This window comes from Alternaria metachromatica (assembly GCF_023757995.1).
Source record: "Alternaria metachromatica strain BMP 0045 chromosome Unknown scaffold_35, whole genome shotgun sequence".
NCBI classification, from domain to species: Eukaryota; Fungi; Ascomycota; class Dothideomycetes; order Pleosporales; family Pleosporaceae; genus Alternaria; species Alternaria metachromatica.
In genome coordinates, this window is record NW_026055526.1 from 263,552 (window position 1) to 286,173 (window position 22,622).

The window sequence follows — 22,622 nt, forward strand, 5'->3', positions numbered from 1 at the left end:
CGAGTGTTTTATCAGCCACGCGTCTTTTTCGCTGGCATTTTTCTTACGGCTGTGTTCTTCGTTGCATGTATGCACAGGTCGTGTGTTCTTCTTTTTCTTTACTCTTCGTAGTGTGAGGAAGGAATGCTAGATACCCCACTTCTTCACATGTTCGCGTTTGCTAGTGTTGTTGGAGATGTGGTGATTTACTGAGAGGTCTTCTCAAGTCCTGCCCCAATTCCTAGCTGAAGTCGATCCGGATGTAGAGATTATTCGTTATTATGTGTGCCCGACTATATAGGTGGGGACTGGCTGTTGCCCAGCAGGTCGTGCACCGCCGTATCTCTATACCTATTCCACTCGAGATCGAGCCACTCCTGCTGTCCAAGTCTTTCAAACAAACTCATGACCTTCTCGCTGGGTCTCCAGTCGCCAACCTGCCACTGCACCACCGGTGGTCTTGGTGCCGTAGCAGCAACATCGCCGTCAGTCCGCTCTTTACCACCACGCCCAGCAATGAACTTGACACCCCATCTATGCCCCTTCTTCATCCTTAGACCATACTCCTCCACTTCCCTTTCGTCTCTAGGACGCCACCACAAGTGCGTGAACATCTCCGCGTCCTCAAGATCCGGCATATTGTCGCGAGTCAGCGACGTCGCAAACGCCGCAAGCAGCGGCTCGATGCGCTCTCTACAGGGCTGGACGCGGAACATGTCTACATCGTATTCGGGCCCATCGGTGACTTCGTAGTCATACTGCGCACGGAGGTCTCCGCACTCATCTGGATCGATCTCGCGGGGGTAGTGTTCTGTGTCTGAGATCTTATAGCCTCCTTGTTTAAAGTCGTGAGGATCCTCGCCTCGGGGGCCGATGAAGTACCACCGCCCGTCTGGACGCAAGGGATGGAACTCGAGTCTGAAGCGCCGCATATATGACCATTGCTGCGGGGTTGGTGCGTCGGGGCTGGGGAAGAGGTGTGGAGTCACCATGGCACGGATGTCGAATATGCTTAGTTGTGTACCGAGGTTGCGCAGGCCGATGGACACTGGGTCTTTGTCTGCGGGGTGGATCAGGTTGGGCCGGGCTATCGACTGATCGTGTTTAGGGAGTGAGAAGAAAGGGTAGAAATGCAGTGCGGCTCTGGTCAGGCTGGCGGGGATCCTTCTGCCGCAAAGGTACTTCTCCTGGTCTATGATGGCAGCGCCGAACTCGTGACGAGCGTCTCGTAAGGGACCTTCCCACGGCCAGGTCCAATGCTCGCGCATCACCCTACTCGAAAGGGCGGAAGGCATGGGTCTTTCCCATAACCAGCGGGCGGTCCATTCTTGCACTGCTGGCAGGTGAACGAGGCATTGCAGTGGTCCGAGGGGAGATAGAGGGCGTATGTCTCTCGCGGTGTCGGCGTCGGAACCGCAACTTGATCTGATGGATAGGCTGCTTATGAAGGGTAGATCGGGTAGTTTTTCCGGGTTGTGCAGCTGCAGGCGGTGCGAGTGATGTCTGCGATGGTAGCATACCAGATATTCTAGGTCGTCTGTGTCGTACTTTTGAGTCTCGATTTCGAGTCTGAGGGGGATGCTGGTGGGCGGGTTCCTGACTAACGCATATGCGGCGGCAATCTGCTTATAAAGGGCGTGGATGCGTACTGATACGTGGGCGCTGATGGCGAGGGTGTCCTCTGCAGGTTCATGGCATGGCAGTGGTGGGTCTGCTTGTTCATCGACGAGGATGAGCGGTAGTGGGAGCCAGTATTGTAAACACCCGTACTTTTCGTTGAAGGCTGCTTTGACTTGTTCGAAGAGTTCACGTTCGAAATCGGGGTCCGTCTCCCGGAGCGGCATATTGGTTCATGACCTAGCATGCTATTACAACGTTGCGTGATAGGCTCTGCCTAGGCCCCGCCTCTAGTCTCTCCCAAGGTTGTTAGAAACGCAGACGCACGTGGGCCGCTCCACACTGCACTTTGTCTCACACGTCGCTGCACTCGCTTTTGTCGTGACTTACGTTCCTCCTGCGGCAGAATGTGCATGACTCGGCCACCCGTTTGCGTGTCCGGCCCGTCCAGACGGGTAGCCATCAGTACCGCGGTCGCTCATGGTAGGCCAGACGGGTAGTCGTGATGACGGGAATAATGACGGGAGTGTGAAGATATAGATAGCAACATGGCTGTTCGGGGCCGGCATCGCACACCATGAGCGCAACACTCGCACCCCCCAGCGTCGACGTCGGCGCCCTGTCGCCCGCGCCTGCATCCGCCAAGTCACGTGCCTCCTCAGCTGCGAAGAAGCAGACCCCAATCGCCCTGGTCTCTCTGCTATCCGGTGCCGTCGCGGGCGGCGTCGAAGCCACAGCAACCTATCCCTTTGAGTTTGCCAAGACGCGCGCCCAACTGCAGGCCGGCAGCGGTGGCTCCAAGAACCCCTTCGCTGTGGTCGCTCACGTCGCCCGCACCCATGGCATCGGCGCCATCTACACAGGCTGCTCCACGCTGATAGTGGGCACCGCCTTCAAAGCCGGCGTGCGCTTCCTCTCCTTCGACTCTATTCGCAACCGCCTCGCCGACGAGCAGGGCGTACTGTCTCCCGCGCGCGGCGTGCTGGCAGGAATGCTGGCCGGCAGCGTCGAGAGCATCGTCGCTGTCACGCCCACGGAGCGCGTCAAGACGGCCCTGATCGACAACGCGAAGAGCACCAGTGCCGCGCGCTATCGCGGGGGCCTCCACGCCACACAGATGATCCTCCACACCCACGGCCTACCTGGCCTGTATCGCGGGCTCGTGTCCACTACCATGAAGCAGTCGGCCACCTCTGCCGTCCGCATGGGCTCCTACAACGTCTTGAAGGATGTCGCGCGCCAAAAGAATCTACCGCAGAACAGCTTCGTCACATTTGGTCTAGGTGCCATAGCCGGCACCGTTACTGTCTATGCAACACAGCCTTTCGATACCATCAAGACGCGCGCACAAAGTGCACAAGGCGCGAGTACAATGGAGGCCTTTTGGAGCGTCATGCAACATGCTGGTGTACGCGGTTTCTGGAGTGGCAGCACCATGCGACTGGGCCGATTGGTCTTCAGTGGTGGCATAGTCTTTACTGTATATGAGAAGCTTGCAGCTCTCATGACTCCGTCTTCATTATAGACGTTGGGTGTTTTCAGTGGCGTTGATTCATATCCTCATAGAATCTGGCTTTGCTCCATGTCCTAGTGTTACGATAGATACTATTACTATTACTATCACCGTTGTCTCTATCAAAGCGCATGCCGCTGAACTCAAATTGAAGACTACATGACATCATGATCAAACAACTGTGGATAGACGCGATAGGCTGCATAGCTTGAATGACTTTCAACGGAGTAGTTGCGTTGTGTTGTATTGTATTGTGATAGTAGATCAAAGTAATCCTGACTGTGCACCATCCGACGTGCTAGGGTGGGGCACTTTGGGCGCCTTATCTGGTCCGATAACCGACGGGCTGGTACAACGTCGTTCATCGCACGTGGTCAACGGCGCATCTTCTGCTCTGCAATCTCCCGCGGCAATGTCATGCGAGGGCGACCTCACGAAAATCGCAGTCTACAGTCCAGCCGCGGGACGGCATGGCTACACATCCCGCGGCAACGCATGCGGCTTCGACTTACCCGCGGGAAGGAACCTTGGAAGGGCTCGCTTCGAGGCATGCCCAGGTGGCGTGTCAACAACGCTCCGAGATCCTTCGCGTACCGGCGTCCCCTCGCTCTAGCTTCTTGGAACCAGCCTTAGTTGCCAAACGGGGACTGACAGTGGCGCATATCCACTGCCATGGTTCGCCGTTTCCTGGGGCCCCGCATTCCCCAGGCCTGTCTACGTTCTTAGCCTCCTCTCTAGACCCTTGGTATGCTTGCTAGACGCCTTTGGCAACTGAATCCGTGAGATAGCCCGCGGCCAATCGTGCAAAGGCTTTTCAAATGGCCGATTGTCTATATAACGACGAGGTGGGTGTCGTGAAGATGCATCACCAATTCACAGCTCGGTCATCAGCGCACTCGATCCAGCAACATGACGAACACCGACGAGAAGATGACGAGCATCGACGAGAAGATGGCAGGTGCTGAGTTCAAGGAGGTAGCTCCAGAATCTGGACCCATCACACCGCAGCAGATTCAGGCTCGCTTTGAAACATTGAGAGATTTGAGCCAGGAAGAAATGGATGCGTTGAACAAGAGACTTGTCAAGCGACTTGATTGGAGACTCATGCCATGCATCACACTCATGTTTCTCATGAAGTAAGATTTTCGAAGCGTACTCTTGCATCGTTGTGCTTACCAGACCTAGCTATCTCGATCGCATCAATGTGTCGAACGCACGCCTGGCTGGGCTACAAAAGGACTTGCACATGAGCGACACTATTTGGAATACGGGTATAGTATGTTGTTTCCACCTCCTCAGGCTTACTCCTACACATGATGATCTCGAGAGCTTGTGCTGACCTTGTACCTCTAGTCAACCTTCTACGTCGGCTATCTCGTTGGCCAACTTCCCGGTAACCTGTGGCTCGCAAAGGCCGACCCAAGATGGCTTTTGCCGTCCATGATGATGGCATGGAGTACTGCCACCATCTGCATGCCGGCAATGACCAGCGGAGCTGGCTTCGCCGTGTGTCGCTTCTTCATCGGCTTGTCCGAGGCGCCTTTCTTCCCCGGTATCACGCTGAGTATGTTCTTGTGCATTAGGCCCATATCCTACGAGCTAGAACTCACAAGAAATAGTGACATCGTCGTGGTACACCAAAGAGGAGAACCCCATGCGCATGGCTATCTGGCATGCCGGAAATACTATGTCGAATATCTTGTCTGGGTTCTTGGCTGCCGGCATCTTGACAAACATGGACGAGGTTCTCGGACTCCACGCATGGCAATGGTTCTTCATCATCGAAGGCGCTGCATCTATTCTTGTGGCCGCTGGTGCCTACTTCCTGCTTCCATCGTGGCCGCACAACACCAAATGGCTGACCCCGGAAGAGAGCGAAATGGCCATGTACCGCGTTCAAGTGTCCAACGGCGGCCATGACGAGGGCATCGGCGGCACATGGGATGGTGTCAAGGCTGCAGCCGCAGATCCATTTACCTGGTACTTCTGCCTCATGCACTTCGCCCTCGTAACAGCGCAAAGCTTCAAGGACTTCCTGCCATCGGTACGTCCCCATGTCCAGCACCACTGTGCTACTTATTCCCCGCGTGCTAACTCCAAGAAAACAGATCATGAAGACATTCCACTTCGACGAACTAACCACCTACCTCGTCCAAGCTCCCCCCTACGCCATCGCCTATGCCTTCGCCTGCGGAATGGCATACACATCCGGCCGCTTCCAAGAATCCTACTACCACATCGTGCTCCCCATCGTCATGTCCGCAGTCGGCTGCGCCGCCCTCATCGGCACCCTCAACATCGGCGCCCGCTACGTCGGTCTCATCCTGCTCATCAGCGGCACCTACTCCGGCCTCAACCTGCAATTGAGCTGGGAGACGACGCTTGTCCCCGCGCCTAGGAGCAAGAAGGCGGCGCTCATTGCGATTGCGAATTGCATTAGTCAGACTAGTCATTGGTTTAGCCCGTACTTCTTTCCGACGAGTCAGGAGCCATTTTATCGGTTGGGTGGGGGGTTGATTCTGTTTGGGTGTGCGGCTTGTGTTGTTAGTGCTACGCTGGTTAAGATGAGGGCGAAGAGTTTGAATAGGAGGTTGGATGAGGCGGAGGGGTGGAGTGAGCATACTGGTGTTGAGAGGGGGTGGCGGCATGTGTACTAGTCGGCTGGGGGAGAAAGAGCAGCTGGTCTGAGATGACAGGATGGGGTTTACGAATTTACGAATAGATGTTTCTGTAATTTATCCGCTTCTCGAGTATTTAGTCGCAAAAGCAATAGTTGAACGTACGTACATACTTCGCAGATCAGCAGGCAAGGTTTGCTCTATAAGTCCCCGTACCGACTACATCAATGCTATTGTTGACAACTCTTTTACTAGATATACCGTGGATAGTAATGCCAGTTTCTAGCCCTCCTGGCGACTACAAAACGCGGAGAGGAGGGCATCGCTGCTTCCTCCATTACTAACTGCCTCCCAGCTGCATCCTCCAGAAGCTTCTAGCAACTGATGACGCGGCGGAGGTAGACACGGCATCTCAGGATTATAGATGAAGAACAATGTGATGGATGACCTCGGAAGTGTTGGAGTTACCAAGGTAGTTCTTCGCTTAGTAAGAGAAGTTAGGGCTGACGTCGGGTGGTCAGTGCTTCATGCCACTTCCGTCGCGTCTGACATCGTCACCCCCTGCACACACACGACACCACGAAGCTTGTTACCCATCCACAAGGATGTTGATCGAAAGACGTACGAATCCTTCTTGCCACTACTCCGCATGCATCTGCACGCCGCGCACTTTGGGCACCGGAATGTCTGTTTTAGCATCGGCACTTTCCTCTGGTAACGAGAGAAGCATCGTCGTCAGCCCGTGCTCACAGCACGGATGCCGCCGGTAGCGCACTTCCGTTGCTGCCTTCTGGTCATCTAATCTCAGCTCAGCTCCCTCCGGACGAACCACAAGCCCCAGCCGTCCTGTGACCGCGGAGCCATGTGCGCCGGTAAGACATCACCAGGATCCCAGCAGGCGTCCCTGGACTGTCATTCGGTAGCCAAGAAATATACCTGGACGTCAACTACGAGGCTTTGCTCTGTGGCTTCGTGTCCGCCGTCTTCCTCCTTGCTCGTATGCGGGTGTCTGCGGCCGGTGGAAGAGTGTCACGGCACCAATGAGACTGTTTCTCGCAACTATCTTCGATGATTTGACGACGCTGATCAGCTTCTTTTGACATGGCCGCTAAGCGCGTCAGAGGAAGAACAGCCGTTATGCTTCACACCAGGCAAGGATCGTATCCCACTAGTCCCGGGCTTCGAGACGGTGTCTACAGAGCAGGCTCGTCGCGGATGTTGCGACCTGTCCAGAGGGTCAACAACTCCCTTTATATGCCGTCATTTCGATATCTTGGAACACTCATGTGTCTTTTCATTCCCTTCCACGTACCTTGCGCGAACTTGTTTCAAGACGACACCATCATCGGTCCGAACACCAGCCCCACAGTATGTGTATTCGAGTAGTCGAGAAGTTTCCTGTTTGTGGATGTATCTACCACACGCATTCGGTGGATCGATGCGCTTACTATGGTCGGCATCCTGTGGTTGACAAAGTCGTCTGGGTTGGGGCTGCTTGTCAGCATCACAAGACGTGCTGATACAACTCACCTACATGGCTTCATTGGGGCTTGATGTCTCGGTTCCCTCGCTGCCAACTGACGATGCCATGACTAAGGACAATACCTCTCACATCAAAGCGATGACATCCTGGGTTAGGACCAACTTCGGTCCTCAAGTCGGAGGCTTTCGCACAAAGACAGGCAACAGGATATTGGCAAGATGTGATTTGTATGTTTGTGGTCGGATTCAGAGGATTAGATACTAACAGATGGGCGCAGACTAAGGCTGAATTGACCATAATCGCCCTCTGACCATGACGGAAGTCTACTGAAAGGGACGTCTGAGTACGGTCAAGCTCCAACCCATGTTTGACAACAACTGCTCCGCCAACGACGGAGCCATGCGCCATCCTCATTTCAACTTGAAGATCCGTCAGAAGTGCCACTACATGTGTGCGCCATTCATCGAATCGACTGCCATTCTGCCTTCCGGATGTCAACGCAGTACAAAAACCACCGAAAGAGTCTTCCAAAAAGTCTGCCGAGATGAAAGCGGCCAGGTAGTGGAACACGTCCATCACTCACTGCTGCACAATGTTCTGGCGTTTGGGATATCTCTCCTCGTCGTGCCGAGTCGGACTGGTGACAACACCCTCCCTTCTCCCACGTTCTTCGCGTCTTCCGGTACGACTCGACTCGTTACCGGATGATGACGCATGACGTGACCGACTGCGGTTGTGGAATGATCGGATGCTCTGCATAATTCTATGAGAAGCACGATCCTTTTCCCGGGGCTGAACACCTCCGGCGTCGCTGTTCTCTGATTGCCTAGGCAGAGCGGGTGGGATGGAAACACTTCTCTTCGTCTTTGCAGCACCGCCGCTGTATACTGAGGATGATCTCGACGTAACGTGTTGACGCGGCCTCGGCTGCTCGACGAAAGGGGTAGACTCTTCAGTCACATAGAGTGCCGTCCCAATGCTCAAGCTACGGGCTCTGGGCGGACTCTCCACAATGGTATCGAGGCTGGTTGAGGTGCGGTACTGCTCAGGTTGGACTGGAAGCGGCTCATCCACGGGCACATCGGACATGTCGTCGTCCACCATCAATGCCTTTTTCGCGAGGTCGTTAAGTTCGTCTTCTAGCGTCTTTCTTTCCAAGACCTTTCCGCTGGCTTGCCCACGGTACCGGGTCGGCAGTGAACGCACCGTCGAGATGGAGGTGCCTACAGCACGCCTCACGCACTCGAGGCGCTCGATATCGCGTCTCAGCTCCTGCTGCCCGAGGAGCAAGTACTGCATCGTGTCGACATCGGATATCATTCGCGGATGATGCGTTCCACACGACATGTTTCCCGGTGCCTTGAGGTTGTGGCCGTAGTGGCACCTGAGCGCATCGACGACATGTGGCTCTTTCCTCAAGATCCTGTCTTCCTCCAGCGCCGCCTCGAGCACCGCTCTGTTGTTGTCGTAGTGCATGCCTCTTGCTTTGAGCGAGTCGTCTTTGAGCGGCAGATCTTGGCTCATACTAGCCATCTCAACAGCTCGAAGCTCGTGGTACTTTGACCGGTACGTCCAGGACGTGAAGATGCTTGGCGAAGGCAGCTTGTTCCTCAGTCGCTCGTGCAGCGGCAACGTAACGTACTCGCAGTGGTCATCTGTGGGCGGCGGAGATGCATCGACATCTGGGTCGTCGATACAGATTGCCCGCTTCCTGCGATCCTCGTTCAAGACCTCGGTGTTGTCGAAGAATCCGCCTTCGACTTTGTGCTTGGGGTACACGCTGTTGATAAAAACCTGCATGACTTTGTCTCTGTTGGCTTTCCGCTCCGAGAACTCGGTTGGCTCGCTGTGTTCGTTGCGGGCGGGCATCTTGCTGCGGTGGTAGTCCATGTTGTCGGAGGGGTAGCCCAGGACTGTGAGATGGCGTTCGTCAGTATCGTCACACTGGAAGTATACATGGAGGAGGGATGCGATAGGACGTACCTTGCTTCTTCTCCCGAAGCGCATCATCACCCGCCTCGTTCACATGGGCTAACACGCCATCCCAATACTCTCTCGCCTCCTCTTCCTGCCCGGCATCGGGCGCCGCGAGCCAGGAATCAGATGGCGCGACAGAGGGACTGACTGCAACGATACTCTCCTTCTGCCCATCCCAAAGCCTTGCATCACGTCGATTGCCCGCTTCGGAACTCGGAGGAAATACACCCGGAGGCCAAGCCACAGATGGTATCCTCGACAACACAGCATCGTCCTCCTCTTCTTCTACCGTATTACGTATCATAGTCTGACTGCGTCCCCGCCTCTCCCCCAGATCCTCACTCTCTTCTTCCATCGGCTCAGCACCGCCCTCATCATCCCCAACGCAAAACTTCTTCGTAGCAGCATCATAATACTTGCCAAACCCCATCAACGTCGGATCCACAGACGTGCTCCGCCCCTTTGCCGCACCGCGCGTGGGTGAGCGCGCAGACGCGGTGCGTGCTTCGTAGGACGCGATGCGGGAAGAGAGGAGGTTGCTCTGGCTTGTGCTGGGGCTTGTGTTCGGAGTGGGCTTGACGTTGATGTTGACTGTTCTGGGGAGGCGGGACGGCGTTGGTGGAGAAGCTGGTGCTAGTTGCTTTCCTTTGGACGCGGAGGTGTTGGAGGGTTTGGTGTTGCTAGGGAAGGGTGGGGGTGGTGAGGATGTGGGGGTTTCGGGGGCGTCGTGGAAATGGGAGGGGGTGGGGATGGAGGTTGAAGAGGAGGATGGAGATGGCCATGGGGAGGGAGTGTAGGTGTAGTTGGTGGTGTTGGTGCTGGGTAGACCGGGCGAAGATGCGGATGGCGTGGCGGGGAATGCGAAGTCTTCTTCTGCGGCGGCTCGGAACTTGGAGGTGTTGCGTCGGGGCATGGTTGCTCGCTCACTGACTCACGAGTGAGTGCAGTGCTTGTGACGAGAGAAGTGGTAGGGTGATGTGACACGATGTCTCGTCGTTTCCTATCCCGTTGTGCTGTAGGGTACAAAAGATAGGAGTTCAGTGTTGGCTACTGAGATGAAGAAGGAGGAAACGTCTCCCCTCAGTACTATGGCAGTGCAGAACCCGTCTTTACAACCCCCCTCTCTGCCACTCAATAGATCATCCTCACCTCATTCCTTACACGTCGACCGCCTGCTTTGAGTATCAGGGTACTATACTGATGTCGAGAACACCTAAATCCTCCGGATCAGGGTCTTGACGCTGTAATCACGCACCTCAACACCCCTTCACACAAACTAACCGACCTCTCATACTTATACTCCGCAGCACAATCCCACTATGAAAAAATACAGGGAAACTGGCATTAAGAAGAGAAAAAAGTGGAAAGACAGTTCAACAAGGAAAGTGAGCAGATCAGGCGTGAAGTTAAAAGGATCTTTGCGCAGATACGGCTTCCTTCATGTCAGTGCAAGTACCCGAATTTCGCAGACAAACAAGGGTTCACTCACGGCCATACCTCCACGCTGTTCATACATCACCCAGACCCTTGCTTTAGATCCCTTTCGTCTTCACGCCTTTCCCATCTCGCGGAAGTAGTCGCGATGCTCGGCCCGCCACCGATGGATCTGCTGAAGAGAGGAGCGCGGAGCAAAGAGTTCTTCGATGGTGATGGGAATTGGATAGCCGAGATAGACATACCGCGAGGCTTGACACTAGAGGCGTCGGAAGATAATCTGGATGGGGAGAAGAAAGAGCAGTTTCTGCGGTTTGTGAGGTGCATGTTGCAGTGGAGGCCGGAGGATCGGTGGACTGCGAAGGAGTTGCGTGGGCATCCTTGGATGAGAGGGAATTGATTTTACAGTGTAGATCGATACATCTCACCAAAGCCGGCAGCTACCTCGCAGGCTCATGTGCTCGCGAAAGCTTCCATTGCCTGCCGTTGTTGACATCCATGCTGGTGCAATCTTAGAGACTCCGAGAAGCGCTCCGTCTGTAATAAAGTTATGGAGTCTGGCCGTGCGTTGCGCCGAGCCACCCTCCCAGCATGCCTCACCACATGAAGCTTCTAAGTAAAGGTCACGATGTACAGCAGGAGCAACGCGTTGTGTAGATGAACATTATCATTTCCAATTCCATCAGTCTATAAACAAGAAGCTATGCAAACGCTCAAATGCGATGATAATATGTACAATATCGAACGATCTCCACCAGCTCAGCATCTACCAACTCAGCATCTAAGAAGAGTAGAGGCACTTGTAGGTGGTCTCCTCCTTGAGGGCCTTCATGGTGAAGGGAGTGCAGCCCTCAGAGCCAGCAGGCTTCTCAGTGCCGGAGAGCCAGATCTTCCAGCCACCGCCAACAGCGCCGGGGCAGGCCTGGAAGCCAATGTCGCCGGAGAGACCACCAGCAGCGAAGACAAGGTCACCGTCGTCGTTGATCTTGAAGGGGCCGCGCTCCTGGTTCTTGCCAATGGGCTGGACACCAGTGGAGTAGCGGACGTTGCCCTGGCCCATGCCGCTGCGGTCGACGTAGAGCTGGAGAGGGGGGTTGAAGGTGTAGATGTAGACGCTGCCGGTCTCCTCGTCGAGCGAGAAGGAGGCGTAGTTGATGCCGTTGGTGACGTTCTCGCGGTCGCCGTTGACGGCGCAGGTCTTGTTGTTCTCGGAGGGGGTGTTGATGAGGAGGCTGCCGTTGGCGGCCTGGACGTTGCCGTATTGGATGGGAGTGGCAGAGCGCAGGGACATCAGACGGAAGATGTCGCCGGCCTCGGGGCGAGGGAAGACGGACGCCTGGGGAAGGGCGGAGGAGATGGCGGCCATGGAGGCGATGGCGGCGGCGGCGGTGAACTTCATGTTGATGGTTTGAGGTGGTGTTGTTGGAGTGTGGAAGAGGTAGTTGTGTTGATTAAGTATTAGTGTAGAGTTGATGAGTTGATGTTTGGATGATGGCTTACAGAGAGCAGCATCCCATCTCTCTTATATTCGAATGCAATCTCGTATTTCCTCCCTTGTCGTACATCATGCCTGTCCTCAACGAGGCTGAAGGGTGTCCACCCTCGGCGCCGACGACCAAAGTGCAACGCTATGACTTCATCCAGTCGGGTAATTATCGTATCCCCAGTTTTGTGACCCTGCGCAATGGCAAGCACCGGCTGTGGCGCGCCCCCTCCCATGACCGTCTAGAAGGTTTTGGGCGGAAATGACGCATAATTGCCACGGCATAGGGCCGAAGCCCTTGGCAGGTAGCCGAAAGGAGGAAAGCGCAGCCCCTTGTCGATCTCTGATTGGTGGCGGCCTCGGCCGGCATGCGCTCGAAATAGACACAGCAATGTCGTCTCCAGAAAACATTCATGCCGAGGATATGCCCTTGGAAACTAACGGTGTAGACATTCGCGTTGGGAGACAGATGTGGTCGCCTCCAGTCGAATACGATGGAAGATCACACGACGATGTTACTTCTCGCTCGTAAAGGTGGGTTCCAGCAGCGCTGGCAGTATTTGCAGCAATGCTTGAACAACCGTTTCGATGATGTCGTCAATGCAAAATCTTGAAAGCCCGGCATCGTACCGGCGTATTCGGATTCAGGTGGGTAAGCACTGGGGCATCCCCGCTGTTGAATGTTTACGCTCTTTTTTTAGTACTTGGATCGGATCTCTTCTTGTTTGCGCGCTCGAGCCTGGATGGTCTTCTCGTGAGGACTCTTGGTAAGGTACACTGGGAGGTGGATAACCGGTAACGGTGGTTGTCATCCAACTTCCTCCCTCCGCACTGCTTCGACCAAGACTTCGACACGAGATTCCCTCTCTTGATTTAGCTCCGCGCTCCGCGCTCTGGACCTTTAGTTCAGCATCGCATTAGGTGTGTGCGATAGAGTCTGCATGGCTCTCGAAGAAATAGCGCTATTCGTACACTTTGTCACTCCATCTTTCCAGAGCCGTACTTCCGCCAGCTCTTCCCGCAAAAAGACGTTGCATTCACCGCATGTGGAACACCTCCTCTAATCCGCCCCGAGCCTTGTGTATTTGCACCGCCTCGCCGTCCATGATGCCGTGCACGTAAGCCTGGCCAACGAGCCAGTAACCGTCGATTTTCTTTCGCAAGATGAAAGGCTCTGTCCCTCCCCTTAGGACTACAACGATATCTTCGGGTTGCATGCAACGAGGTCCTATACCTACGCGCCCAGCCCCGGTAACGAAGAAACGGCGGTGTATACAATTTTCCATGAAAGAAGCGCCACGCATCGAGTTCATATTTCCCGAGTCAAAACCTTTCGTGATCCTGTCGCCATTTGAGGCTTCATCATTATCGTCCGGGGTCAAGCTCTTGAGATAATCTAGAAGGCCCTGTAGATCACTCGACTGTGCGCGTCCTCTATCCCAGGTTTCTTCGGCCACAAGAGTAAAGGCCGTGGCTAGATAGAGCTCTTCCCGACTTGCGACGTTGCAGTGGCGCAAAACTGTACCCATGACAGAGATCAGCCACTCATGGAACTCTTCGTCCCTCTCCCAGGTACTTATTGCGCACGAGACAGTCGTTTGATATACTTCATCGACCACTATTCCTTGGAGAAGCAGCACTTCTTCGCCAAGAGAGACATCATCAAGTAAAGATTGCATCTCGAGACCGCCGCTAGCATTGTAAAAATTAGGTAGATCGGAAGCGTCCATAGCATCTCGTTGCAGATCTGCGCGAATGGCCCATGTCGGAAACGATTGGCAATCGTCTAACACATCGAAACGGTGATAGATCTGGCTTAAAGCGTCTGGATCACCTCTTTGACACAGAGAGTACCGTGTAGCATCTCGCAATATGCTAGCAAGCGATTTTGCATAGTCAACCTCAAGTAATGCCGCTTGACTGCTTTCCAGAGACATGTGTTTGTCCAGTAAGCCCAGAATGGCAAAGATGCTATCTTTTGGCTCAGTGCTTTCGAATTGTTGAATGGTCACGAACATAGTGGCTAGATATCTGCGCCTCGAAACGAGCCCAGGGATAGGGATGGGGAAGATGATGTCGAACATCTGGCAGGCACAGCTCAAGCCAACGCCATGGCAAAGACTACCAGGAACGAATCGATATCTGTACACGAGCCATGCTGCAGCTCGTACTGTATCGATAAGGTCGAAAGTAACACTGCCCCAATGGCAGGTGTTGGATGATGCAAGAACCGCTTCTTGAAGCACCCACAGACGTCTATATTCGCTGAGTTCAACTCGACGTGAGATAGTCGGCGTGCAATCTTACCTGAACCAAAGGTGACCGAATAGAGCTTCAAGAGCGACGAAGTCAACACTCGTGTTGAACGGTTCATTCGAGTATAATCTGGCGCCCGTTTCGTGATTGAAGATGGTTTGCAATAATTGGGTGAAGTCTGCAGTCACGGCACGCATGTCGTTCACAACGTCCTGGAGAGCCTCCATACCTCTATCAGCCATGTCGTCGTCATCTTCGCCAAGGTAAATGAGGTTGTGCTTTGCGGTGCTGTATACAGTCGCCATGAAAGCTACTTGTGCACTGCGTTCTGTCGTCGATGACTGATCGATACATATGGCATCGATCCAAAGTACTCGCGGTCGGTCGCTGAGTCGCATGCGCCTAACAGCGGCCTCTGAGCTTGCTGGCACGCGTATCCGATGTCCGTTAAGCCTCATGGTAGACTGAGCTCGAAGAGGCCCCCAGCAGTATGAGATGGTTTCATAAATTGGCACAGGATTGTTGATGAGCGAGATGCGTTTCATCGTACACTTGACGATGCCGCGGCCGCGGCTAGGCGCGACTTCAAGAACGCGTATCTCTCCGTGCGATAATGGGAGAGCTTCGTATGGCGACTGAGACCTGAAAGTAGCGTTCTTCGACATGGTTGCCCCCATTGTGTCGTTGGTATGAGCACACGCTCATGGGAAGGTGCACGAAATGTTGGGGAGAGAATGTAGGCCGAGAGGTCGCAGGTCTCTTTAAGTTGACCGACAAGGCTGAAGGTGAAATGCGCGGATGACACTCCAACCGGAAGGCTGAAGCTCTTGGCTTCTTCCTACCAATCGCGCAACGTCTCCAGCCGCAGTCCAGTGACAGCGGGTCAAGCCACAATAAGCAGTTGTCAGCTCATGACACTCCGTGAAATCCGATGCAGCTCCGTTCAAGGCTGCCGTAGGCTTTGCCGTTGCGATGGCCGAGGCCTTTCGGGGTTGACCTTCGACGAGACGCGACTGCCGGGCACTACCTGGGTACAACGGTCGACCAAAGACGCTAGTCCGTGATTGGCCTAATCAATTGCGGGGCATCTTCGGGACTCCAGTGAACGCCATCGGGCACTAGTACTACAACACCACGCATGAACACGTCTTAGTGCCATCCTGAAGAGCTCGTGAGATCTTGTCCTTCGAACGAGTCGTGAAACATGGCTACACATAACTGGCTATGGCTTTGTCTAGCCTGGACGTTCGCTGCTGCAGCGGCCACCACGACGAGGCTGAAGTACATCATGTACCTAACAGGGTAAAGTCACAGCCCGCAACTCCTACGTGAGCCAACATTACTAATGCCTATTAGGCAGCATGATGTGGTACCAGAGGAAAATCTGGTGTCAAACATTACTGATGTAGCCCTTGCCTTTATGCGTTCCGACACGTTCAACACTCGAGACCAAGATGAATGGCCGCTCTTCACTACCATTGAAGAAGTCCGGCCCAAGTTTGCGGATGGAGCAATCATCCAAGTCGCGATTGGCGGATGGGGCGATACGGATGGCTTCTCGACAGCCGCCAGAACGGAAGAAAGCCGGAAGCTATTCGCTAGCAACGTCAAAGCTATGCTCGACGCGACCGGTGCCGACGGTGCGTTGGATCCTATGGTCTCCACGTTAGAGATATTTGCTAAGCAGAACAGGCATCGACATGGATTGGGAATACCCAGGCGGCAACGGCGAAGACTACAAAACACCTGGCCATCTCAACTCCAATAAAGCTTGGGAGATAGTTGCTTACCCCAAGCTACTGGCGGAAATCCGCTCAGCAGTAGGACCTGAGAAGACCATATCAGCAGCCGTTCCCGGTCTACCACGCGACATGCTAGCCTTCACGCCTTCTACTATCCCTGCCATCATGGAGTCAGTCGACTACCTCAACATCATGACATACGACATGTTCAACCGCCGCGACAACGTAACAAAACATCACACTGGAATCCATAACTCGCTCGAAGCCATCGATGCGTATCTCGACGCCGGTGTACCGCCCGAGAAGGCGAACCTGGGACTGGCATACTATATCAAATGGTACAAGACCGCTGCGAATTCGACATGCAGTGTCAACCCCATCGGCTGCGCGACAGAACTCATGGAAGACCCTGTGACAGGTGCTGATCTAGGTAAAGCCGGCGCATTCTCATGGCACGACGCCGTTCCTGGAGAAGTTTCCGCATCGTACGAGCGTGCGATGGAGAATGGTGTGTATGACGAGGTGGGTGGTGGACAGTACTACTGGGATGCCGAGGAGAACTTGTTCTGGACCTGGGATACGCCTGAGGCTATTAAGCGCAAGATGCAGATCATCATGAAGGACAAGGGGCTTGGTGGTGTGTTTGCATGGGGATTGGGAGAAGATGCACCGAAGTTTGAGCATTTGAAGGCAAGTAACGAGGCGGTTGTGGCGCTGGAAGGGAATGAGAAAGGGCGTAGAGAGACGTCTGGTGAGCGGAGCGAGCTGTAGTTATGGAGGCAAAGTGTGTGCACATTTGCTGGCATGGATTGCACATAATGCGCTAGCTTATTAAGGGCTTAGCTCCAGCAACCGGCGAAACTCCGGGCGGGAAACCTAGCAATCGGCCTTCGCCGCTGCCATCCCGACTTCGAAGTGACGATACCTCAACCTTGGAGCACTCTACTGTACAATGTGACCTTCCGCATCACCCTGTTGATTTCTCAACTTCAATCACCCTACCTCCTTCGCGATCGGCCCCAAGAAGCTTGCCGCCAACCGTGCCCATCCATCTCCTCGACCAAATCGCCATCGCTTCCTGCCGTAATCTCCCCTAGCTTGCGCTTCCTGATCGTTAACGAGGGATAGCATGCTTGCTCGTTTTCCTGTACTTGGGATCTGCTATTTGCCACAATGATACTGTCGTTGGCATCCCCGATGACGCTGTCGACTTCTTCTGCGACGCCGGCCACGTCGTCTCCGAAGGCGTTGTCGATGGTGTCTGGTACCTCTTCTAGAACGGGGACTACGGGTTGGTGCGTGGCATTTGGATTATCTGGCCGCTCTTGGAAGTCTTCATCGGGAGGCATGATGTCCTCTTCGTCCTCGCTGTCTGGAACTTCGAAGCTGTGGGAAACTCCAGTAATCTTTGCAAGAGCCTCTCGACCTATTGGGAGTCTCACGATGAGTGAAGGTCTCATGGCTGTCGCTGTGCTGGGCGTCGGCTCATGCTGTATTTCGCTCATCCATTTCAGGGTAATGTTGATATAATCCAGGGCGGCAATCATACAGGCGTCAAACCGACGCCATCGGATGGCACAGTCGCTCAACCCTGCTATCAGCGCGTAGTAGGCGATGACTGCGCAAAGCATACCGCGCCCATCCTTGACACCTTCGTCTGTTTCTTGATGTAGGAGACAGAACGGTGATTTAAGATGATTCGCTTTTCGCAATAAGGACGAAGCAGATCGCGGGTATAGTTGAGCCGTTTCCGCGCCGTTCGAATGAACCTGCACCTCGTCGCGAAACACGATCGATGGCTCAATTCCATTGCTATCGAGGAGTATGTGCGCCCACACGGGAACTGTTATACCATCACTCTGCTTTCGGTCCCCGAGTGGGGCTTTCAAAGCTTTGCGTCCCTGTAGAATTGCCTGGTCGAATGTGGGTGTAGCAGGTGAGAGCACTTCCTCTATGACTGTGAACAAGCCGCGGCGCACTAGCGTGGCGTTCAGTCTGTTGATGCAGCGTTGCCATCGTAAGGGCAGTGTCGCTTGAGTCTTCTTTGCAGTTGTCATTGGCAGGCGATACAGTACTATTGTTGAACTTTGATATCTGGGAAGGCGAGAGCAAATGCAAAATCAGAGCCGACTGAACGCTAGTGGTATAATCGACGCACAGATCAAGCCTACAGACTCCGTAGGAGATGGGTCTTCATACGTCTAATAAGAAGACCTCACAGCGCTGATGCGCTTACTGCGACATGCTCAACAGTGTGTCTGGTAATGGAAAGCTCCCAGGTACTCAGGTACTGATAGAGTATGTTCGCAGAGTTGCACCAGCATGAACTGTACCCAGGAGGTACTCAATGTCGTCTACAGAAACAAAAGCTCAAATAAATACAGCGAATACCTCCTGCGTACCTCATGGCTAGGCTACGCCTTCTCCATCGAAAGCGCGCTAGAGCCACGCTAACCCCATCCATACAATGCAAACGCCGGGATCAACACAAAACAAGACGCGACAACCAACTCAGCTACCTTACACCGAAAGCACCTGCTTCAATCTCGGCATTGGTTCCAAGGGCCATGGAAAACCAAGTAGGTGCGGCCGATACGGCCCTTGCCGAAACCCAAGCCCGAGTCCCACTTCTCCATCATCTCCCTGTCGCCAAGGTCCGGCTTGTCGCCTTCGTTGACCATAAGAACGAGCGTCCAAATATGATGCCATTTCGTATGCTCTTCGGCACCATCAAGGATGGGAAGGATAAAGATTGCCAGGTTTGGATTCTGCTGCAGAACGACCACGCCGCTGGCCGCTCCCCCGAGCAACGCTTCAACATCTTCGACCGTCTCGGCAAGCTCCGAGGAGGCATAAGCGCGGAGGAAGCGGTGAGGTAAGTCATTCCTGCTTTATGGCCTAATGTAGAACACGTACTGACCTCTTCAGACTTGTTCTTGAGGCAAATGCGTTCAAGTGCCTCAAGAAAGCGGGCACTATGGATTTGGACCAGCTCCGCGTAGTGATCAAGTACTACTTCATCTTCAAGGGCGTTAATACACCAGTGCCATGGATAGTCAATGGTTACTTCACCACTTGGCTGACTGCGGCATGCAAGACGGCTGGAGAGTACGCTGTAAAGGTGGCCGCGAACATTGAGAAGGAGAAGTCACGCGCCTCTGCTGCACAGAACGCGTACAGTACCAAGCCCTCTATCTCTCAGTCTAGGCCAGAAGGAGATGGCTCGGTGGTGAGGACGCGCGTTTCGTCCGCTCAGAACGTGGACGGTGCCAGGCGTTCGGTCTCTCGGTCTGGATCAAGAGCGGGCTCGGTGGTGAAGGTGAACGGCCAGCCTGCAGTGGTCAGCCCCCCCGTCAAACTGGCCAAGGCTAGACGCACTCCGCAGCCTACCCCTCAGCGCGCTCCTGTGGCCTCTATGATTCCCGCAGTACCAAAAGAACAGAGCTTGTTTATCCCCGAAGGCGATTCTCTCAAGAGGGCTCGCACCATGACCCCGGACCTACCCAGGAAGCGAGCGACTGCGAGCACACCACCACTACGATCAACTCCTTCGGCGGCTACATCACAACCCTCGCCCTCAGCAATCGTCAACACAGGCCAGGGTTTCCTCATCCACTCGGACCCCGTTGAGGCAGACAATAGCGACGCCATGGACACTTCGCATACCTCGTCAACACGCCGGCAGTCTACAGAGGCACTTGTAAGTTTCACCTCATCATCGAGAATCCTTTATATACTAACAGGTTGCCAGGTCGAGAAGAGCCCCAACTCGCAATCGTCCATTGACTTCCCCGACTTCGCCGACGCCTATCGCGAAGCCCTCGATAAGAAGAGCAGGTGCAAGGAAAACATCATGGTCAACAAGGAGAAGCAGAAAGATGTACGGGATGAGATCAGAGCTCTTGAGACTCAGTTAGCCGACATGCAGGTGGAGGGGCGGGAGTTGAAGGAAGAGAACCGGCGCATTAGAGTCGAAATGAAGCATCTTCAGTCGTCACTCACCCCGAAGGAGCGCGCTATCTTCGTTCTTGGAGGTGAGATGATGATGAAAGCGTCGAAGTGGGGAAAGAAGGGTGCAAAGTCTGAGACCGACAGCAGCGAGGAAGACTAGTGTACGCTTTGCTAGTACGGCGTTAATGGCTTGGACGGGGACATTCTTGATACTGTGATAGCAGTAGCAGTACGAACAGCGTGGTGTTTGCAGACTACGGAGACTCAACAGGTTGCTGTAACGAGGTAGCTATCGTATTGTACTCCACACGGTAGTGTGTTTCGAAACTGCCCTACCTCATTCATGCGTCCAAACTACAGCGCCACAACGCTCGCGTTCCATCTTCAAACTCCTCCTCCAGCTCCTAACATCAGGCTTCCAGAGGTCTGGACTAGTAGGTCTGCTTGTTGTCTGAAGCGCATATCTTGGCTTCGCGTCGCTGAGTGTTGCCAGGCAGCTCATCTGCATGCTTACCCCGCGACTTCGCCTTTCGCTATTTGATGCTTGTCAATCATCAGGAGTGTATGGATATCCTGACGCCTCAATGACCTCTAAGGATGAATTTGTTGATAGCGCAATGCTCCGGCCTATTCGATCGTTGGTCCTCGTCATGGAGCGAGTTTCGCACTGCCGGTCGCTGCAGGCTTTCGTTTCGGCAGCGAGGGTAGTGGTGTGTAATGACCGAGGATAGAGGTATGGTCGAGTAGTTTTACACGCGTTGCTACCCGTGACTCACATGAGTGCGCAATGTGATAGTTTGGCTGCCGTCCACTAGTACTGTGATGTTATGTAGCGACGTCCCAGCCACGACGTCCGCAACCCAAATGATACCCACGCGACGAGATCTGCGCGAATAGACGAAGTTCCGAAGTAAAATCTGAGAGAACTGGTGGCCGGTATTGCGATGTTCTTCGCGCCTGGGTATCAATCGCAGAGGATTGGAGTTCCGGTCTGGCGACTCGTCGTCGTAGACTGGCTTGTGTGATTACTCGTAGAGCGATGCATCCACTTCCATCCAAATCGTTCGTTCCAAAAGATGGCAGTACGCCGACATCAGGCCATGAATCGGCTTTGAGCTCAATCGAGTCTGGCAATCTTTCTTGCGGTGTCGAGGCGACCCAGCTCGTAGGCCTCTTCCCTGGACAACACATTCCAAAGTCGGTCCTTCGCGACTTTGGCTTGATGTCTCTCAGCGATGAGCAACTCTACAGCTTCCGCCTCCATATTGATTTCTTTCTCAATCTCCGACCTCTTCCGCTTTAGGTCCTCTATTCGGCTGTTATGGCGCTTTATGTTGGTGCAGGCGGTCTCCATTCGGTCTTCGAGATCAAAGTAGCGGTCGATTGGGTCGAGTGGTTCGATCAAAGTAGCACCACTCAATCTTCGTGATTCATCATCGCGCTGTATGCTGTTAGATGAAATTTGTTACACCTGTATCCTTCGTAACATACCTTCGCGTCGTAGTCGGTAGTGCTGCATGGTGAGGGTAGCTGATGGACTGATATTGTTGACTTTGAGCGGGCTCTTTGACTTGGAACGACCTCTGAAGGTTGTTGAGGTTCAACCAGGGCTTCTGGTGATTGTTCTCGACCAAGATATTCGGGGACACGAACTCGTAGTTTGACGATCTTAGATGGAGCCTCACTACCGAGCATGGCTTTGAGTAGTCGGTTTTGTTCAAACGTGAGCTTCGGTTGGTATCTCTTCGTCAACTTCTTTCTCGCGAAATAGTATGTGGCCAAGGCCTCCAGCTTCTCCGGGGTTGTGGCAAGCTTGAACCAGGCACAGGGTTTCGCTTTCTCCAGAGCCTCTTCAACGGTGATGACTTGAGGCTTGGCGTTACCCTCGGGGTAGTAGATCTGCCAGATGAGGGACGTCGTGGCCTTGTCTAAGTAGATCCAGACATCGGCTTTCTCTCCCGTTCCACGGATCTCGCCATATAGTAGCGCTGTCTTCACAGTATTTGGTATCTCGTTTTGTCTCATCCAATTGAGATCATTGAATGAGAAGCCGTCGGAACAATCCATGATTTGTTTGTGGGGCTGGAAAGGGCTGTGCGGGCTCTGACAAAGTACGGGAAGCTTGTAGAAGGATTGAAGAATAACGTTGTCTTGATATCAGAGCTTCGAGTACAATAAGATATATTGGAAAGTACAAAATAGAAATTGTGTCAATCGTTGTTCAGACCGCTCTTCCCTTGGCGCGATGTGGGTCGTTTACACCTGCAGGTGTTCGAACATGCGTGACGTGGTTGGCGTGAGCGCAATCTCGCGTAGGTCACAGATATCGATAAGACCCAGGTTTACGTTCTTCGTACGCACCGGAAGCGGTTGAGGTGGTATTCGATCGCGAGGACGCGACGCGAATTTACGTTGGGGAGCCAAGAGTTTTACCGTTGGGGCATTTACTGATTACGTCATGCGTCATCGAAGTTGCGGGGGCCACTAGCTGATTCAGGACTCCTGAAACTCAATTCACAGCTCCTTCAGTTTCTCCCCCTTTCCATCGACATGTTGCCAATTAATTTGA

General features: G+C 53.9%; 10 protein-coding genes across 10 annotated transcripts; 4 read left to right on the forward strand and 6 right to left on the reverse strand.

Moving 5' to 3' along the window:
- Positions 1-272: 272 nt before the first annotated feature.
- J4E83_009706 (uncharacterized protein) lies at positions 273-1,823 on the reverse strand (the record flags this gene model as incomplete). The annotated part of the gene is made up of 1 exon (XM_049336591.1): positions 273-1,823. The coding sequence occupies one exon, from the start codon at positions 1,821-1,823 to the stop codon at positions 273-275; it is 1,551 nt and encodes a 516-aa protein (XP_049184372.1).
- Positions 1,824-2,173: 350 nt separating this feature from the next.
- J4E83_009707 (uncharacterized protein) lies at positions 2,174-3,121 on the forward strand (the record flags this gene model as incomplete). The annotated part of the gene is made up of 1 exon (XM_049336592.1): positions 2,174-3,121. One exon carries the CDS (start codon positions 2,174-2,176, stop codon positions 3,119-3,121), a length of 948 nt encoding a protein of 315 aa, XP_049184373.1.
- An 897-nt stretch (positions 3,122-4,018) lies between these two features.
- On the forward strand, positions 4,019-5,766 carry J4E83_009708 (uncharacterized protein; the record flags this gene model as incomplete). The annotated part of the gene is made up of 5 exons (XM_049336593.1): positions 4,019-4,245; positions 4,295-4,385; positions 4,463-4,673; positions 4,729-5,153; positions 5,218-5,766. 5 exons carry the CDS (start codon positions 4,019-4,021, stop codon positions 5,764-5,766), a joined length of 1,503 nt encoding a protein of 500 aa, XP_049184374.1.
- Positions 5,767-7,789: 2,023 nt separating this feature from the next.
- Positions 7,790-9,542, reverse strand: J4E83_009709 (uncharacterized protein; the record flags this gene model as incomplete). Its single annotated transcript, XM_049336594.1, has 2 exons — positions 7,790-9,123; positions 9,194-9,542. 2 exons carry the CDS (start codon positions 9,540-9,542, stop codon positions 7,790-7,792), a joined length of 1,683 nt encoding a protein of 560 aa, XP_049184375.1.
- A 1,860-nt stretch (positions 9,543-11,402) lies between these two features.
- J4E83_009710 (uncharacterized protein) lies at positions 11,403-12,020 on the reverse strand (the record flags this gene model as incomplete). The annotated part of the gene is made up of 1 exon (XM_049336595.1): positions 11,403-12,020. One exon carries the CDS (start codon positions 12,018-12,020, stop codon positions 11,403-11,405), a length of 618 nt encoding a protein of 205 aa, XP_049184376.1.
- Positions 12,021-14,407: 2,387 nt separating this feature from the next.
- J4E83_009711 (uncharacterized protein) lies at positions 14,408-15,037 on the reverse strand (the record flags this gene model as incomplete). Its single annotated transcript, XM_049336596.1, has 1 exon — positions 14,408-15,037. The coding sequence occupies one exon, from the start codon at positions 15,035-15,037 to the stop codon at positions 14,408-14,410; it is 630 nt and encodes a 209-aa protein (XP_049184377.1).
- A 743-nt stretch (positions 15,038-15,780) lies between these two features.
- Positions 15,781-16,873, forward strand: J4E83_009712 (uncharacterized protein; the record flags this gene model as incomplete). The annotated part of the gene is made up of 2 exons (XM_049336597.1): positions 15,781-16,000; positions 16,053-16,873. 2 exons carry the CDS (start codon positions 15,781-15,783, stop codon positions 16,871-16,873), a joined length of 1,041 nt encoding a protein of 346 aa, XP_049184378.1.
- A 227-nt stretch (positions 16,874-17,100) lies between these two features.
- Positions 17,101-18,509, reverse strand: J4E83_009713 (uncharacterized protein; the record flags this gene model as incomplete). Its single annotated transcript, XM_049336598.1, has 2 exons — positions 17,101-18,196; positions 18,505-18,509. The coding sequence occupies 2 exons, from the start codon at positions 18,507-18,509 to the stop codon at positions 17,101-17,103; spliced, it is 1,101 nt and encodes a 366-aa protein (XP_049184379.1).
- A 307-nt stretch (positions 18,510-18,816) lies between these two features.
- J4E83_009714 (uncharacterized protein) lies at positions 18,817-20,213 on the forward strand (the record flags this gene model as incomplete). The annotated part of the gene is made up of 3 exons (XM_049336599.1): positions 18,817-18,977; positions 19,031-19,802; positions 19,854-20,213. 3 exons carry the CDS (start codon positions 18,817-18,819, stop codon positions 20,211-20,213), a joined length of 1,293 nt encoding a protein of 430 aa, XP_049184380.1.
- A 957-nt stretch (positions 20,214-21,170) lies between these two features.
- On the reverse strand, positions 21,171-22,120 carry J4E83_009715 (uncharacterized protein; the record flags this gene model as incomplete). Its single annotated transcript, XM_049336600.1, has 2 exons — positions 21,171-21,494; positions 21,545-22,120. The coding sequence occupies 2 exons, from the start codon at positions 22,118-22,120 to the stop codon at positions 21,171-21,173; spliced, it is 900 nt and encodes a 299-aa protein (XP_049184381.1).
- Positions 22,121-22,622: the final 502 nt, after the last annotated feature.